The following is a 17,860-nucleotide window of genomic DNA, read 5'->3' on the forward strand; positions in this document are numbered from 1 at the left end:
AATCAGAGGAAGTGATGGAGGCTAGTACAATTGCAACATTTAAGAGGCATTTGGATGGGTATATGAATAGGAAGGGTTTGGAGGGATACGGGCCAAGTGCTGGCAGGTGGGACTAGATTGGATTGGGATATGTGGTTGGCATGGACGGGTTGGACCAAAGGGTCTGTTTCTGTGCTGTATATCTCTATGGCTCTATGACTCTCCACAGATATTAATTAACATAATGGCCTTGTATCTATCTTTTTAGAGATGTAGGTGGTCTTCAGGAATTGGACTTTGCTGCTAGTTTGAGAGAAGATCTTGTTTAATAATTAGGCAAATCAATTGTTCACATTCAGTTTATTTATAAGACTGTTTTATTCCTCCTCTTCTCAAAATGATATCGACTATTGCTGAGGAGATAATTCCCCAGGAACCAGTTGCCTTCTGCCATCTCACGAGTCAGAACAACAGTGTGATATTTAGACAGTGATTATCAGAGAGGCATTGAAGCATGTCATAACATCAATCCCTATTCTGACTCCAATAGAACTTAGGAACTGTGGTCACATGAAGTAACCTTGATTGATTTCCCATCTCCAGGACTGTGAGACATCAGTCTGATCATTGTGCCCAAACCTCCCTTGGAAGGTAACAACTAAACCTGTAAATCAAACCTAAGACCTACTGGACTGTATGTTGAGAGCAGCTTTCAGCTCGTGCTGTAACAATATGGTTTGTGTTGTAATCTTTTCCTGAACTGAATACCTGAAAGAAATGAAACAGCTCAAAGTGCAAACTACTGTTAAAACCGTATTAACTGACTTTTCGTCAAGCAGTTTTGTATAAAACTGAAATCCATTAGAGCAAAAGTGAGATTTATCATTAGATAGCTTATTTCATGGCTTCAGTGTATGTGTTTAAAAATTCATAGGCTGTAGGCATTATGGCTAGGTCAGGACTTTCTGCCCAATCTGTCTAATTCTGTGATAAGGAGGTGCTGTGGTTTTGGATTGGAGTGGACAAAGTCAAAAGTCGTATGGCACCCAGTTATGGTCCAACAGGTTTATTTGAAATCACAAGCTTTCAAAGTGCTGCTCCTTCATTTGGTCATTTCACCTGACGAAGAGCAGTGCTCCAAAGGTTTGTGATTTCAAGTAAACCTGTTGGACAGTAACCTGGTATTGTGTGACTGCTGACTTTATGTAATTCCTGATCACCTATAGGCCAGTTAAGAGTCAACCACTTTGATGTTGGTCTCGAGTCACATGAAGGCCAGACCAGGTAAAGATGGCAGATTTCATCCCCTTAAGGACATTAAGAAACTAGATGGGTTTTAAACAACCCGCCCATAGGGGTATGGGCGGGTTGCGCTTCGGCGGGTCGGTGTGGACTTGTTGGGCCGAAGGGCCTGTTTCCACACTGTAAGTAATCTAAATCTAATCTAACAATCGAGAATGGTCACCATTAGGTTAGTTTTTTTGCCAGAATGCAATTGCGTTCAGATTTCACCATCTACCATGGTGGAGTTTAAACCCTTGCCTTCCGAACATTAATTTGGGGTTCAGGATTACTGGCACAGTGGCATTATCATGACACCACCAACTCCCTGTCTTTTCAGAAGTTAAGCATGTTTGAACTACTGTTGGACTGATCTGATAATCTAGGCAAAAGTGAGGACTACAGATGCTGGAAACTAGAGTTTAGATCAGAGTGGTGCTGGAAAAGCACAGCAGGTCAGGCAGCATCTGAGGAGCAGGAAAATCGATATTTCGGGCAAAAGCCCTTGAACAGGAATAGAGGCAGGAAGCCTCCAGTGTGGAGAGATCTGGAGGCTTCCTGCCTCTATTCCTGATGAAGGGCTTTTGCCTGAAACGTCGATTTTCCAGCTCGTCGGATGCTGCCTGACCTTCTGTGCTTTTCCAGCACCACTCTGATCTGATCTGATAATCTGTCCTGACGATGTTGAGTTAGGGATGAGAACTAGGCCAACAATGAGTAATTAGCCGTTCTTCTTTGAATTAATGCAGACAGACCCTCATTTAACATATCCAGGGTTTTGTACCTCTGGTCAGTGCTGCTTTATGAGTCAGAATGATATGCTCAAATCCCCGAAGAAAAGAAATCTTGAACCCACATCCTTGTTATTTTTCTTTAAAATAGAAACAAGTACATTGCTCACGAGGCCAGAATTTAATGCCCATCCCTAACCACCAGGAGGGTAGTTAAGAGTCAACCACATTGTTGTGGGCCTGGAGTCACATATAGGCCAGAACAGGTCAAGACGACAACATGAGTGAACTAGCTGGGTTTGTATGGCAATTGGCAGTGGTTGCCATAGTCACCATTATGCTCACTTACAAATTCCAGACTTTTACTGAATTCGGATGTCACCACATGCCATTGGTGGAATTTGAACCAATGCTCCGAGGATAGTTTGGAGTTCTGGATTGCTAGACCAATGGCATTAATATTGCACAAGCTCTTCTGACTCAGAGCCAAGAAAGAGCTGCCATTGACCTGATGAATCTGAGGCCTTTGCAGCACCAAGACCATAGAATAGATAAGAAGCAGGATTACTTACATAGTGAAAACATCTAAGGCGTCTCCAGCACCTTTTACCACCTCAAAGTTATTCTGCAGGATTGTGACTGTTCCAGAGAGGGCTTCATGGCCACAGCCACAGAACAGTGCCACCCCAGCATACAGTAGGATTGTGGCAATCAGCGATGCGTACGGAATACCACCCAGGCACTTGATGCAGCACTCGAAGCATCCTGAAAAAAGAAAATAATTTAACCTTTAATATGGTATGATCACAATATCTAAACAAAAATCAAGCATACCTAACTACTTTAGGAGTAAGAAGGCAGCTCGGGAAAGGGTAGTCTACTCCACGGCAAAGGAGCTGGAGAAAGTGAGTGAGAACTTCACATTAGTATTCACCAGTGAGAAGAATATGGATGATGAGGAGGTTAGGAAAGGATATGTTGAAGGGCCACTTGATTTTAAGACGGAGGACATGTTGACTTTCTTGAAAATCTTTAAAGTAGTTAAGTCCCCAGGGCCTGATGGGATCTATCCCAGGATACTGGAGGAGGCAAGGGGTTGATGGCTGGGGCTTTGACAGAGATCTTTGTATCCTCTTTAGCCACAAGGGAAGTCCCAGAAAATGGAGAATAACTACTGTTGCCTCTTTGTTTAAGGAGGGAAATAGGGATAATCCATGAAATTATAGACCACTGAGCCTTACATCCTTGAAGGTCTATTATTGAAGAAGATTTGTAGGGACAGGATTTACACATATTTGAAAAATAATGGACCTATTAGGGATAGTCACCATGGCTTCATGCAGGGGAGGTCTTGTCTCACAAATTTGATGGAGTTTTCAGAGGAAGTGATGGGTAAGGTAGTGGATGTTGTCTACATGGCCTTTACTAAAACCTTTGACAAGCATGGCTCGTCCAGCAGATTAAGTCACAATAGGATCTATGTTAAATTGGTAAGTTGGATAAACAATTGGCTTGATTAGAGTAGTGCTGGAGAAGCATAGCAGGTCAGGCAGAATTTGAGGAGCAGGAAAATCAATGTTTCGGCAAAAGCCCTTCATCAGGGGAAGGTGCCAATCCTGCACCTCCACCCTCAGAGCCCACCCCTCCAACTGCAACAAGGACAGAACCCCCCCGGTCCTCACCTTCAACCCCACTAAGCTCCACATAAGTCGCATCATCCTCCGCCATATCCGCCACCTCCAAACGGACCCCACAACCAGGGATATATTTCCCTCCCTACACTTATCTGCTTTCCACAAAGATTGTTCCCTCCATGACTTCCTGGTGAGGTCCAGGCCCCCAACAACACATCCTCCCTTCCTGGCACTTTCCTCTGCCATCACAGGAATTGCAAAACCTGCGCCCACAACTCCCCCCTCACCTCCATCTAAGGCCCCAAAAGTCCCTTCCACATCCATCAAAGTTTTACCTGCATATCCACAAATGTCATTTATTGTATCCATTGTTCCCAATGCGGTCTCCTCTATACTGGGGATATTGGACACCTTCTTGCGGAACGCTTTAGGGAACATCTCCAGGACACCCGCAACAAACAACCCCACCACCCCGTGGCTGAACATTTCAACTCCCCCTCCCACTCTGCCGAGGACATGCAGATCCTGGGCCTCCTCCACCACCGCTCCCTCACCACATGACGCCTGGAGGAAGAACACCTCATCTTCTGCCTCAGAACACTCCAACCCCAGGGCATCAATGTGGAATTCATCAGTTTTCTCATTTCCCCGCCCCCCCCACCTTACCCCAGTTCCAAGCTACCAGCTCAGCACCATCCTCAGGACCTGTCCTACCTGCCAATCTTCCTTCCCACCTCTCCGACCCATCATCTTCATCCTTACCTTCATCCACCTGTTGCACTCTTAGCCACCTTCACCTCAGCCCCACCCTCCACCCCAGAGGCTCCCAGCCTCATTCCCGATGAAGGGCTTTTTCCTGAAACATCAATTTTCCTGCTCCTCGGATGCTGCCTGTCCTGCGGTGCTTTTCTAGCACAACTCTAATCTTGACTCTGATCTCCAGCATCTACAGTCCTCACTTTTGCCCTGTCTAAAACTTTAGGTAGGCCACATTTGGAGTATCATGTGCAGTTCTGGTCATTACACTATACAAATGATGTGGAGGCTTTGGACAGGGTGCAAAAGGGTTTACCAGAATGCTGCCTACACTGGAGTGTATTTGCTATAAGAAAAGGTTTGACAAACTTGGATTGGTTCCGCTAGAGCATTGGAGGCTGAGGGCAATCTAATAAAAGAATATAAAATTATGAGAGGGATAGGGATAGGGATAGGGCGGATAGTCAGAGTCTAGGGAGCACAGGTTTAAGATGAGAGTGGAAAATGTAAAGGAGATGTGCAAGGCAAGATTTTTACTCAGATGGTGACAGATACTTGGAATACACTGCAAAGTGAGGTCATTGAAACAGAAATGATAGCAGTGTTTAAGAGGCATTTGGACAGGCTCATTGACAGGTAGGGATAAGGGATAATGATAAAGGGATAAGGGCTATGTACAGACAGAGGGATTAGTTTGGAATGGCATTATAGTGAGCACAGATGTGACAAGCCAAAGAGTCTGTTCATGTCCTGTATGGTTCTATGTTTTATATTCTGTGCTCTAATAGACATGTTAAGCCAAATTGCCTCAAGTTTATATTTTGTGCACAATAGAGATGTGGAGAATCTTGGGACCAATCATCCTCAACTGCTTCTTCAATGACCTTCTCTTCATCATAACTTCAGAAGTTAAGGATTTTCATTGATAACTGAATAATGTTCAGCATCATTCATAACTGAAGTAGTCCATGTTCAAATGCAGCATAACATGGACAACATCCAAGTTTGAGCTGAAAAATGGCAAGTAATAAACACATGACACTAAGTCAATCAATGAACATTGCTAACAGTTGAGAATCTAACCATCATTCCATGATACAAAATGGTGTTACCATCACTGCTTCCCTCCCAACAGGATCTCTTGGGCTACCATTGACCCGAGAAGCTGATTTGGTTGAGCCATATAAATACAATGGCTATAAGACCAGGTCAGATGCTAGGAATATTGTTGTAAGTAACACACTTACTGAGTTCCTAAAACCTGATAGAATACACCGCACTTGCTTGGTTGAGTGTAGTTCAAACAAATCTCAAGAAGCTTTGACCCAATCCAGCAGTCCACTTGTTTGTCACCACATCCACAGGCATTCATTCCATCCCACCACTGATGCTCAGTAGCAGCAGTATGTGCCAGCACCAAAATATATTGCAGGAATTCACAAGGCTCCTTAGATAGCGCTTTCCAAATCCGTGACTACTTCCACCTGGAAGGAGAAAAATCTGCAACTCCCTCCTTAATGATGCTGTTGGTCTACCTACACTGAATGTACTGGAGTGGTTCCAAAAAGCAACTCTTCACTATCTTTTCGATAGTATTTAAGGATGGGCATTAAGTACTGGCTGAGCTGGCAAAGCACATATCCCCTAAATGACAAGAAATAAGATTAATTCATGATACAGATTGGGACAGACTGAATGAATTTAATGGCCTTATTCTGTGCTGTGATTCTGTGAATTAAACACGCTGCAGCAGTGTAAGCTGAAGACACTAACGTAAGCGGTTACAAGCCCGTTTACAGACATTTAGACCAATATTGGACTCAAAGTTGTCTATTCGTGAAGGTAGCATGATACAACTGCAAGAACAGAGATTTTCTGTTTGCTTTGAAGTTGAAAGATAAATGAACTTGGGACTGATTTCCAACCGTATCGTCAATTATCTAAAAGAAATCTATTAGGATAAAAGATCAGTGTGGGAAAGAAGGTCAGGACTGAGACAAGGACAACAAAAACAGTTATCCTCAATTTTAAACAACGTGGAAGTGAAATGACACAAATGAACAGGATAATGTGGTTAGGGAGGCCAGGAAAAATAGGCACAACGATTGGTATTGCTGGGAAGACAAATAATTGAGTTAAATGATTTCGCATTTGAAAATGGAACAATGAAAAGGAAGTCTATTTTTAACTGCTTCAGATACATGGAGTGTGAACATCCAGAGTTAAAATTTCAGTCAGGGTTCAATGGCATTATTATCAACATAAGGAGGAAGTCAACTTGCCAACACATGGAGAAAAAGGTACATGGAGAAAAAGCTGCAGAAACAACAGTCACTGCAGATGCTTGTCGACCTGCAGTAGGTGAATGAGGGATCAGTTGAAGCCCATGCAATAAATGGACAAGTATGTCCAAAGGAAACGCATAAGCTGATTCCCCAGATGTTGATTTTCCTGCTCCTCGGATGCTGCCTGACCTGCTGTGCTTTTCCAGCACCACACTCTCAACTCTGATCTCCAGCATCTGCAGTCCTCACGTTCTCCTAATGGAAACACATAGAGCATCACTGTCAAGCGACATTGGAGGAAAACCCAGCAGACATGGAAGTTAACATAGGGCTATTGGTCTATTTTAGACCATATTTTAGAATATGAGTTCCCTGACTGGGGCTGTTAATCCTGTCCAATCAGGGACCCCTAGTTGACAGATATGAACAGGGGTGACAGGGACTCACCCATGAATGCAGAAACAAAGGATGACTTGGTGACAAGATATGAAAATTCTTATAATGGACAGGTGATAGCTCTCGTCCTTGTTCAATAGGCAAGGCAAATTCCCCAATTGGGTAATGAATGGTCAGAAGCAAACATTGTATGGAAAGAATTGTTTAAAAGCATTGAATTTAAATTGAAACAAATTTTTTCTCAAAGAAGTGAAACCCACAACATAAGGCAATGTGATCACTAAGTATCCTTGGGTAGTTAGTGATTCTGGTCAAATTGTTAATGAATATAAAACCATGGATGAGGGGTCTTGTGGTGCAGTGGCAGTCATAGAATCATATAGTGTAGAAACAGGTCCTTTGGCCTACCATGTCTATGCTGACTAACAAGCACCAACTACACCTGCACTTGGTCTACAGCCTACCTGGTGTCCATATCTCTGGGTCAGGATTATTGAATTCAAGTCCCACCTGCTCCACATGTGTGTAATAAAATCTGAACAGGTTAATTAGAATAAAATAAATCTATAAGACCAAGGTGAAGGTTCCGCACATTCTGAGTCAGAGAGTTCCAAAGTTGCACAACCTCAGAGATAAAAGCTTTCCCTCAGATCACTCCGAAAAGTGTGATCCTGATTTTTAAACCGTGTCCCCAGGTCCAGACACATCCGTAAGACTAACAATCTTTTCCACATCCACTTTATTAAGACCATTCAGGATCTTACAAACTTCAATTAAATCACCCTTCACTATTCTATTTATGACCATAGTGGTTCTACAAAAAGCAAGTGGTAGTATAAAATGATGCGATCAATTGATAAAGTAATTGTAAATCAGCTGCTACAATATACTCTGTCCAATAATTGATCAAATTTTGAGTCAGACTGTCCGATTGTTTTCAAAATTAGATTATTCAAGGCAGGTAGGGATGGGTAATAAATGCTGGCCCAGATAACAAACTCACAATCTTTGAATGAATAAAAATAAAATCAAAGAGTGCTGACCTAACCAGTGATACCCACATCCTGTGAAAGAGAAATAAAAACAACATGACCTTTCGAAAATATTCCTTCTGAACAGATTTGTAATACTCGCTAACAGACTGCTATTATTAACAGCGTCTCTTCCTCAGCCAGGATCTGCCACAGAATCTCTGACACCGTCTAGTGATTGTGGGTGAAGGTACTGTACAGTGCAATGAAACGAGTTAGATCCGGTGAGCCCCTTCCCATATGGTGGGAAAATGGTGTCATTTACAAGTGAAAGGACAGAGCCAAATGCAATGAGGAAAGAACAATGTAGAAACTAACAGGAGCCCATTATTGTATTTGGGTCTGAAAGGGTTAAACCCAAGGCGTGTCATAAGCATCACCCTGCATTTCAAATGGACTTATGAAAGTCTCAAAGGAGTGACACCTTACATCAAGTCCTCCTCAATGTCTCTGTTACAGTTTGATCATATCAATGTATCATATGAGTAGTTTTTAACATATAATCAAATATGCAAAACACTCTTCCAGTTATCCCAGATGTGCTTTTCTTTGACACAAGCAAGCCCTGTTGATTCCTACACTCAAAGAGAATAGTTGCAATAACCTTCATGAGCAGTGGCTTTCACACAGCAAAATGCTAAAAATCAAAACAAAAACAGGAAGTACCTGGAGAAACTCTGCAGATCAGGCAGCATCTGTGGAGAGAGAAAACATTAGCATTTCAAGTCCAGTGTGACTCACCTTCATGCTGGACTTGAAATCTAAACTGTTTTTCCCTCCATAAATGCTGCCTGACCTGCCTTGTTTCTCTAGCAATGTTGTTGGAGTTTAGATAGCCCTGCAATGACCCTGCAAATTATTCAGTGGCCTTCAAATGGATAGCACACCATGAACTTCTCACGATGATTAGGGATTAGTTCAAGAATGCTAGCCATTACCATTGATTCTGTGCAAGAATAAACAAAACCAGAAAGCAAATCAAAAACAAATTTTTGTTTAACTTCTGTTGGGTTACCAAATCTAAAAATCAGCATGAAGTGATTGTAATTCCTTAAAATCTCTTTCATTTTCTGTTTTTTACTAAGTAATGTGCAGAGGCATCTAGGAAATGAATGGGAGAAATGAGTTTGAAATGTACTGTGATGACAGATAAGACTATGCTTAGGGAAGAGGAAGCCATGTGCACAGTTTATTTATCAGTAGTCATGTCTCCATGGCATCTGAAACCTGTAAGGCCTTTCCTGCAGAGAAGAGCATCCATAACAAGGTGTACAGGGTTTCACACAACTGTGACAGCAATTCCAGTGACACTGAGAATGTTTGTCATTAAGTCATTAACAAAGAGCATTTCAAGTGGCTTGACAAGCAATAACATCTTGACAAACCATCAAGGGTGAGTATGGAAAAAAATCCTTACTTTTCCTGCCACCTTGAACAGCCTAGAGATGATTGACTCAACATGGATTGACTCCTTATTGCTTGAAGCTGGGACAAGAAGCACTTTGAGAGGGCTTCAGAGGAGAAATAACATTCAATATTGTGGATGGGGAGAAACTGTTTCACAGGCAGGAGGGACAGTAACCAGCAGAAACAGGTTAAAAATAATTGGCCAGGGGAATGAGATGAGGGGATTTGTTTTTTTTTCAAATTACGTCAATGATTTGTTGTGGTCTGAAATGCACTGCCTGAAAGGGTGGTCAAAAGCAGATTAAATTTTCTAAAGGAATTTGGGGGATTTGACTTTCTAAAGTTAGTTGATTATTTACTTGCAAGGCAATGGGGATAGACTGTTTGCATAACTGTTTCAAAGAGATGGTCAGATATGATAGACTGAACTGTCCTCACTGATGTTGGTAAGATTGTGTGCTTCTATGACTCAGGTATATATAGTGGCCAGGACGCCAGAGAGAAGTCATCTACTCTTTAAATTGCCTTGTGGGATCTATTGCATTCACCTGAGAGGGAGGATGGTACACCACTTTAATACCTCAGTATTGAAAATGTTCCATGTGTTCTATGCTGGACAATGTGCTGAATTCTCTGCATGCATGTCATATCTATGTTCAGCAGGCAAAAACATTAACAATGTTAGATTATGGTGCAGGCAACTTAGCTACTTATAAGGAATAGAAAGGAATGGTGGCTCAATGGTTAGCACTGCAACCTCATAGTATCAGGTACCTGGGTTCGATTCCAGCCTCTAGGTGACTGTGTGGAGTTTGCACGTTCCCCCTGTGTCTCTGTGGGTTTTCTCCTGGTGCTCTGGTTTCCCCCTACCATCCAAAAATGTGCAGGTTAGGTGAATTTGCCAAGCTAAATTGCCCATTGTGTTCAGGAATATGTTGGTTAGGTTCATTTGTCAGGGGTAAATGTAGGGGAATGGGTCGGGGTAGGTTACTGTTCAGAGGGTTGGTGTGGACTTGATGGGCCAAAGTGCCCGTTTCCACACTGTAGGGATTCTAATCCTAAAAACTGGAGTGTGATTACAGATATATGTATGTGGTGTGACCATACTAAAAAAATTGCTTCATGCACTTCAGGTCTACTTTCCTTTTTTATAGTGTGGCAATGGTGACATTTATTGCCCAACCTCTCACTACCCTTGAGAAGGAAGTGGCGGTGAGCATCACGAGCAACACTGTCACAACAGTATTCACCACGACAAGTGACCCAGCCATTCCATTGACGTTTCCAGTCATGCAAGCGCACAACAGAGATTGAGCACTTTCACGTGTGAGAGAATACCTAAACTGCTCCTGATAGTGAAATATCACATTCACTCTCCTAGCTGTGCTTTGTAATGCCTGCCTTTCACAATGTAGTGAGTTTAGCGATTATAATAAAATATTTACTGACTGTTGATGACCAGGACCCTTGGCTGCAGAATGTAAATTTGCACTCAAAGTATGATAATTCATTAATGACAGCTGGTGTAGACAATAAAAACTGTTGTAAATGTTTTGCTGGTCAAAGCACAGCAGGCCAGGCAGCATCTCAGGAATAGATGCTGCCTGGCCTGCTGTGCTTTGACCAGCAAAACATTTTCAGCTGTGATCTCCAGCATCTGCAGACCTCATTTTTTACTTAATAAAAACTGTTGTGTCAACAATGAGACATGAGAAGGCGGTAAGGCGAGGTCTTGTTTTGCAATAATGGGTAGTGTCCCTTGTGCTGAGCCAAAAGCTTTCAGCTCCAAAGTCCAGTCCAGGGCCATGGGTGGTACCTTCACCACGTTACCAAACAGGCTGATTATCAACTTTCAAATCCTTCTGATACATCTAATGCAAGCAATAGGAGCAGGTCAGTCTTGTGGTAGCTGCAATGTAACAACCTCCCCATATTGCAAGCTTTATATCTCCTTTTGATGGGCTTTCAGGAGAAGAACGATGGCTGATGATCCAGTCCATCCATACGTCATTTTATCAGAACACTATGCATTGGAAACTCGAGATAGCAAAACGATTCCTTCCTAAAACATCAAAGTATTTTTCCATTTGAAATCCTCCAAAAAACAGACTTATTGAAATAATTCCATGGAGCTGGAATCTTGTCAATAAGTCACCCTATATTTACAGGCAGTCTCTAGTATTGCCTCTTTAGAGCCAGCTCCCAGAATCTCTGACACTCCTCTATTAATTTATCAGTCAGAGCTCTCTGATTGAACCAGATTAACAGCCCCAATCAGGGAACTCACATTGTATGAGGTCCGGCTGGCTGATTTTGTTACAATCACTGCAAGCATATTTGGTAGAACAAAGAAAAGCTTGAATTCATGTAGCACCCATTACCAACTCAGGGAGTCCCAGAGCACTTCACAACAAATGCAGCGTAATCACTGATGTAACGCAGGAAATGAAACATTCAAATTGAACAGGGAGAAAGTGAGGACTGCAGATGCTGGAGATCAGAGTCAAAAAGTATGGTGCTGGAAAAGCACAGTTGGTCAGGCAGCATCTGAGGACATTCCTGATGAAGAGCTTATGCTCGAAGCTTTGATTATCCTGCTCCTTGGATGCTGCCTGACTGGATTGCTTTTCCAGCATCATATTTTTTGTTTCAAATTGAATAGCGAACACTCACAGATAGCGATAAAGAAATAATCAAGCAGTCTGTTTGATTTTTGCTGTTTCACAGACAAACGCTAATAAGGTCACCAAGAAGAAATGTCTACTCCTCTTCAAAACATGAAAACTTTGATGTCTGTGGGATAGCAGACAAGAATCGTTTTTAACATTTGATCTAAAAACCAGCAACCATGACAACTCTGCACTCTCTCAGCAAAAACATCAAGGCGTAGTTCTTCTACAACCATTAGAAATAATCATCTGAATGTTGATATCTGTCAATAGTAATCAAATTAATTTACCTCTCCTTCATTCTTCAGTCTTTCGTCCAATTGTAATATTGGGACAGAGAATTATAAAGTCGCAAATATTGGCACTCAATCCCTTCCTGTATTGAAATTCATATGTCACATTACTAGTCTGTGTGATAGGCAGAACGTAGTCAAAGTCATTTATTGCCTTTGTTAAAGATTTCATGTAATCATTGTAATGACTTAATATTTAAGGCCATCTGTTCACCACTTACAAATTCTCCATCCTCAGTTTAGTTTATGAGATTGTTGCACTTATATTCAAAATGTTTCAAAGCTTCAGACCTCTCAGTTGTCATTTCTTTCCTTTCTGTGACTTTCTCTCCCAACCTCAAGATGACACTTTGGTCAATCAGAGTCAACTTACTTGGATTATGTTTAAACCAAGCTTGGCAGTTAACTGTCAGTCATGCTTTAATTGATCTATTCTCCCTGGTAGTGCCTCCACCAATCACAATTGATTTACCAACCAATGAGCAACCTCAACTCTTATGTCAGAAGGTATTGTTCTGCTTTACACTGGCATTCTTGTGAATGACCTGATGAGTGCAAACCAGAAATCTTGGATAAAATGTGCCTTTTCGGCAATACTCAAATCTAAAGGTGGGAAGGAAATCTAATCTGAATTTGACAAAAACACAGAAAAACAAAGTTTAAATTGTAGCTGAGAATTTGCCAAATTTCTCAAGTTGTCTTTATTTTGTTAGCAAGTCTCAAAGTTCCTTATACAGAAAGTATACCCTTGATTTAATTTAGTTAACTAATATCTGTGAGGACCAAATCTAGAACAGAGCTTCATCATTTATTGACAGCAGGTAAATAAAGGGTCACTTCCTTTGGCAACTGATTCATATCAAATGCTGGATTCCTCAAAATTAATTTTTAACTACTGATTCTACCATTTACTATTAGACTTACACCCAATAATGAAACTGAATTAAATAACTGATAACAATTCTATTGCCGCCTGATGGTATCTTGGGAAAAAAAAATTCTTTAAGGTCCATAGTTGCTTCCAACAAGTTGCAGTCCCTTACTTTCCCTCCAAATATTTTCTTTTCTTAACACCCAAAACAAAATTTCTGATAATGTGTTTTGAATAAATTAGATTATTTACAGTGTGAAAACAGACCCTTCAGCCCAACAAGTCCACACCGACCCTTCAAAGAGTAACCCACCCCCTCCCCCGACTAATGCACCTAGCACTATGGGAAATTCAATATGGCCAATTCACCTGACCTGCACATCTTTGGACTGTGGGAGGAAACCCACCCAGAGAATGTACAAACTCCACACAGTCACCCGAAGTGGGAATTGAACCTGGGTCGCTGGCGCTGTGAGGCAGCAGTGCTAACCACTGAGCCACCATGCTGCCCCTAAAAGCAAATGGATGATGAGGGCACTGGAACCTATCAAATGATACAAATGATGGTAACATTATTATTTTGAAATGCAGAAGTGGTGCCACATGAAGAAAATGGCAACGTTGCCAGGGGTAACAGTTATTAGAACACTGGATGAGAGCAATTCAATTCTGCCTTCACAAAACTTGAATAAGATTTGTTCTTTTCATGGTTAATACGCCACTGTGCTTTTAAGAGAGAGTCATGCTTATGCTATCATCATTGTAAAGATCTCATACTGCATCTTACATCAGCTCACTTGACGCATGGTATTTTACTGGATGTAGATGTTACTGGCCAGTATTTATTGCCCATTCTTAATTGCCCAAAGGGCAGTTAATAGTCATTAATGTCAGCAAGTGACATGGTGGCTCAGTGGTTAGCACTACTGCCTCACGCACCACGGACCTAGGATTGATCCCAGCCTTGGGTTACTGTCTATTTTGATTTTGTACATTCCCCCCGAATCTGCGCAGTTACCTCCGAATGCTCCAGTTTCCTCCCAAAATCCAAAGATGTGCAGGTTAGGTGAATTGGCTGTGCTAAATTGCCATAGTGTTCAGGGATGTGTAGGTTCTGGATTAGTCTGGAGTAACTGTAGAGTAGTAAAGGAATGGCTCTGGATGGGTTACTCTTCGAAGGGTCGGGTTGGACTTGTTGGGCCAAATGGTCTGTTTCCAGACTGTAGGGATTCTTTGATTCTAATATTGTTATGGATCTAGAGTCACATGTAGGCCAAACTGGATAAGGATGGCAAATTTCCTCACCTAAGAGTCATGAATGAAACAGATTGGATTTCCTGACAATCCACAATGGTTTAATGGTCATTAGGCATTTAATCTCAGATTTGTTTTTTATTGAATACAAATTCCACCATTTGCCTTGATGGGATTCAAACCTAGGTCCCTGGGTGTCTGGATTCATAGTCCAGTGATAATAGTGTTAGGCCTTCAACTTCCCCAGGAGGACATAAGGACATAAGAGCTGATATAAGAATATAAGAACTAGGAGCAGGAGTAGGCAACTCAGCCCCTTGAGCCTGCTCCATCATTCATTATGATCATGGCTGATCTCATCTTAGCCTCAACTTCACTTTCCTGCTCATTCTCCACAACACGTCAATCCATTACTAATTAAATACCTATCCAGCTCCTCCTTCATTTTAGTCAATGTCCCAGCATCCACTGCACTCCGAAATAGTGAATTCTACAGATTCATGACCTTTGAGAGATGTGATTTCTCTTCATCTCTGTTTTAGATCTGCCACCGCTTAAGCTAAAACTACAACCTCTCATTCTAGATTGCCTCATAATATCTTCTGTACATCTACTTTATCAATCTCTTTACCATCTTATATACCTCAATCAAATCAAATCAATTAGATCTTCTCTCATTCTTCGAAACTACACAGCTTATAGGCAATATTGGCTTTTTACTCTTCCATTTTTCTCAGAAGAAGCTGTACTTAGGGACCTTTGTACTGAAAATGGTGCTGTAAGCACCAACTCATACACTTTTTACTGTACTCTTTTGAGTACATGTGACAATAAAGCTAATTCTAATTCTAACTTTAAACTGTACAATCTCTCTTCATGACATTCACTCTTAGGTTCTTATACTCAGTGAGATAAGAATTGCAGTATTCAGTAATGATTTGGAGGTACCAATGTTGGACAGGGGTGGACAACATTAAAAATCACACAACACTAGGTTATAGTCCAACAGGTTTACTTGGAACCTCTGGCTTTTGCAGCACTGCTTCTTCATTAGGTGGTTGTGGAGTAGAATCATAAGACACAGACTTCGTAGCAACAGGAACCGAAACTAACATGATTGTTCGAAAAGGTGAAAGACTTAAGCTAAATTTATTTAGTATTCCATTCCATGACACTGCAATCCCGTTGTTATAAAGTCTGAGTCTTATGACTCTGCTGCACAACCACCTGATGAAGGAGCACCGCTCCAAAAGCTAATGCTTCCAAATAAACCTGTTGGACTATAACCTGTTGTTGTGTGATTTTTGACAGTCTCATTAAGAATGGCCTTTGATCTGGACTCTTCGATATCATGTAGCTTTTTCTTTCCTTCAGATTTTACAATCTGTATTTCTGTAACTTACCAAGGTCTTTTCTGAACTTCTCAGAAACTCAGCTGCAGGAGAAGAGTTCCAAACTGATTCAAGCGAAAGATCATGACTTTGGTGGTCTGAGTTACTGAGGGGGTGCTTGCATGAAGTGGAAAGACAACGTTAAATTGTTCTGACGTGACTGCTTTTAGAAGGCATCGTAAAAATAAACAGGCGTGGGCTCTTTCATTCAAAGTTGGGAAATAAAGTTGCAATTTATCACGGTAATATCCTTTGTTAAGAAACTAACTCGTACTAAATCTCCTTGATTGTACTGAGTTCTGTATGTACTAGACAGTGATTATCCAATAAACTTAGCAGCAGATTGCACAGCCTCCTAAAGGTTTTTGAGTTAATTTATGATAGAGAGACCTTCTGGTGGTTTAGTAGCTGTACTTATTAATGCTGCAACAGGAAAGGACGGAGTCCTGTTGGTGGCAGCTATACGGTCAGTGAAAGCAATATAATCCTTGTAGCTTAATATACTGCATACTACAAACAATGCTTAATCTCCAATATCGATCCATTGATGCTTAATCACCAAATAGAGGCTTTGAATAATGCTTACCTGTCAATGCTGAAAAGCAGCAGTTCAGATCCTGACCAAAGGGCAGTTAGATCCAGGACACAATGATTGTAAGGCTGGCTATTCAGTCGCTATACTGAAACCAGATGAGGGAGATAATTGGAAAAGGGTTTCCACAGACCCCCTTACTCAAAACACCCTCATCTCACCTCAACATTGAGTCAGTGCTAGCAATTTCCCTGTAGAGCTAACCATTGTTCTCTAGCACTACAGCTGCAAGTTCTCTGTCTCAGTAGTCACTAGTAATCTAATCAACAGCCCCAAAGAGACTTGGGACTTGGGAGTATGGTTGAGTAGATCTTTAAAATGTCATGAACAGGTGCAGGAAATAATCCACGAAACCCTCATGGAATGCTGGCCTTTATATCTAGAGGATTGGAGTATAAGGGTGCTGAATTTATGCTATAGTTATACAAAACCATAGTTTGACACAAGTGGGAGTACTTTGAGCAGATCTGAGTGCTAGGAGAAAGTGATGACTGCAGATGGTGGAGATCAGAGCTTAAAATGTGTTGCTGGAAAAGCGCAGCAGGTCAGGCAGCATCCAAGGAACGGGAGAATTGAAGTCTCGGGCATGAGCCCTTCTTCAGGAATGAGGAGTGTGTGCCAAGCAGGCTAAGATAAAAGGTAGGGAGGAAGGACTTGGGGGAGGGGCGTTGGAAATGCGATAGGTGGAAAGAGGTTAAGGTGAGGGTGATAGGCCGGAGTGGGGGTGGGGACGGAGAGGTCAGGAAGACGATTGCAGGTTAGGAAGGTGGTGCTGAGTTCGAGGGTTGGGATTGAGACAAGGTGGGGGGAGGGGAAATGAGGAAACTGGAGAAATCTGAGTTCATCCCTTGTGGTTGGAGGATTCCTAGGCGGAAGATGAGGAGCACCTCAGGTTGTTCAGGTGAGATGTTTGGAAGCACTTCTGCACACAAAGAGTGGTAAATATTTTGACCTTTCTTCCACAAATGGCAATGGGTGCTGCACCAGTCATTGATTGTAAATTTGAGATTGGTGAATTTTTGTTTAGCAAAGATACTAAGGGATTTTTAAAATTCATTCATGGGACATGGGCATCATTGGTTAGCAGCATTTATTGCCCATCCCTAGTTGCCCTTCAGAAGGTGGTGGTGAGCTGCCATCTTGAACTGCTACAGTCCACATGCTATGAGTTCAGCCGCAATGCCCTTAGTGAGAGAATTCCAGGATATTAACCCAATGACAGTACATTTCCAAATCAGGATGGTGAGTGGCTTAGAGGTGTTGCTCTTCCAATTCATCTGCTGCCCTTGT

General features: G+C 41.8%; 1 protein-coding gene across 1 annotated transcript in view; it reads right to left on the reverse strand.

Moving 5' to 3' along the window:
* Positions 1-17,860, reverse strand: part of gpm6ab (glycoprotein M6Ab) — a 237,787-nt gene that overhangs the window by 50,573 nt on the left and 169,354 nt on the right. Inside the window, exon 2 of the mRNA XM_060843093.1 lies at positions 2,564-2,756. Within this exon, the coding sequence (XP_060699076.1) occupies positions 2,564-2,756 (193 nt within the window). The remainder of the gene's footprint in view (positions 1-2,563; positions 2,757-17,860) is intronic.

The sequence above is a fragment of the Hemiscyllium ocellatum genome, chromosome 2 (assembly GCF_020745735.1).
Source record: "Hemiscyllium ocellatum isolate sHemOce1 chromosome 2, sHemOce1.pat.X.cur, whole genome shotgun sequence".
Classification (NCBI taxonomy): domain Eukaryota; kingdom Metazoa; phylum Chordata; class Chondrichthyes; order Orectolobiformes; family Hemiscylliidae; genus Hemiscyllium; species Hemiscyllium ocellatum.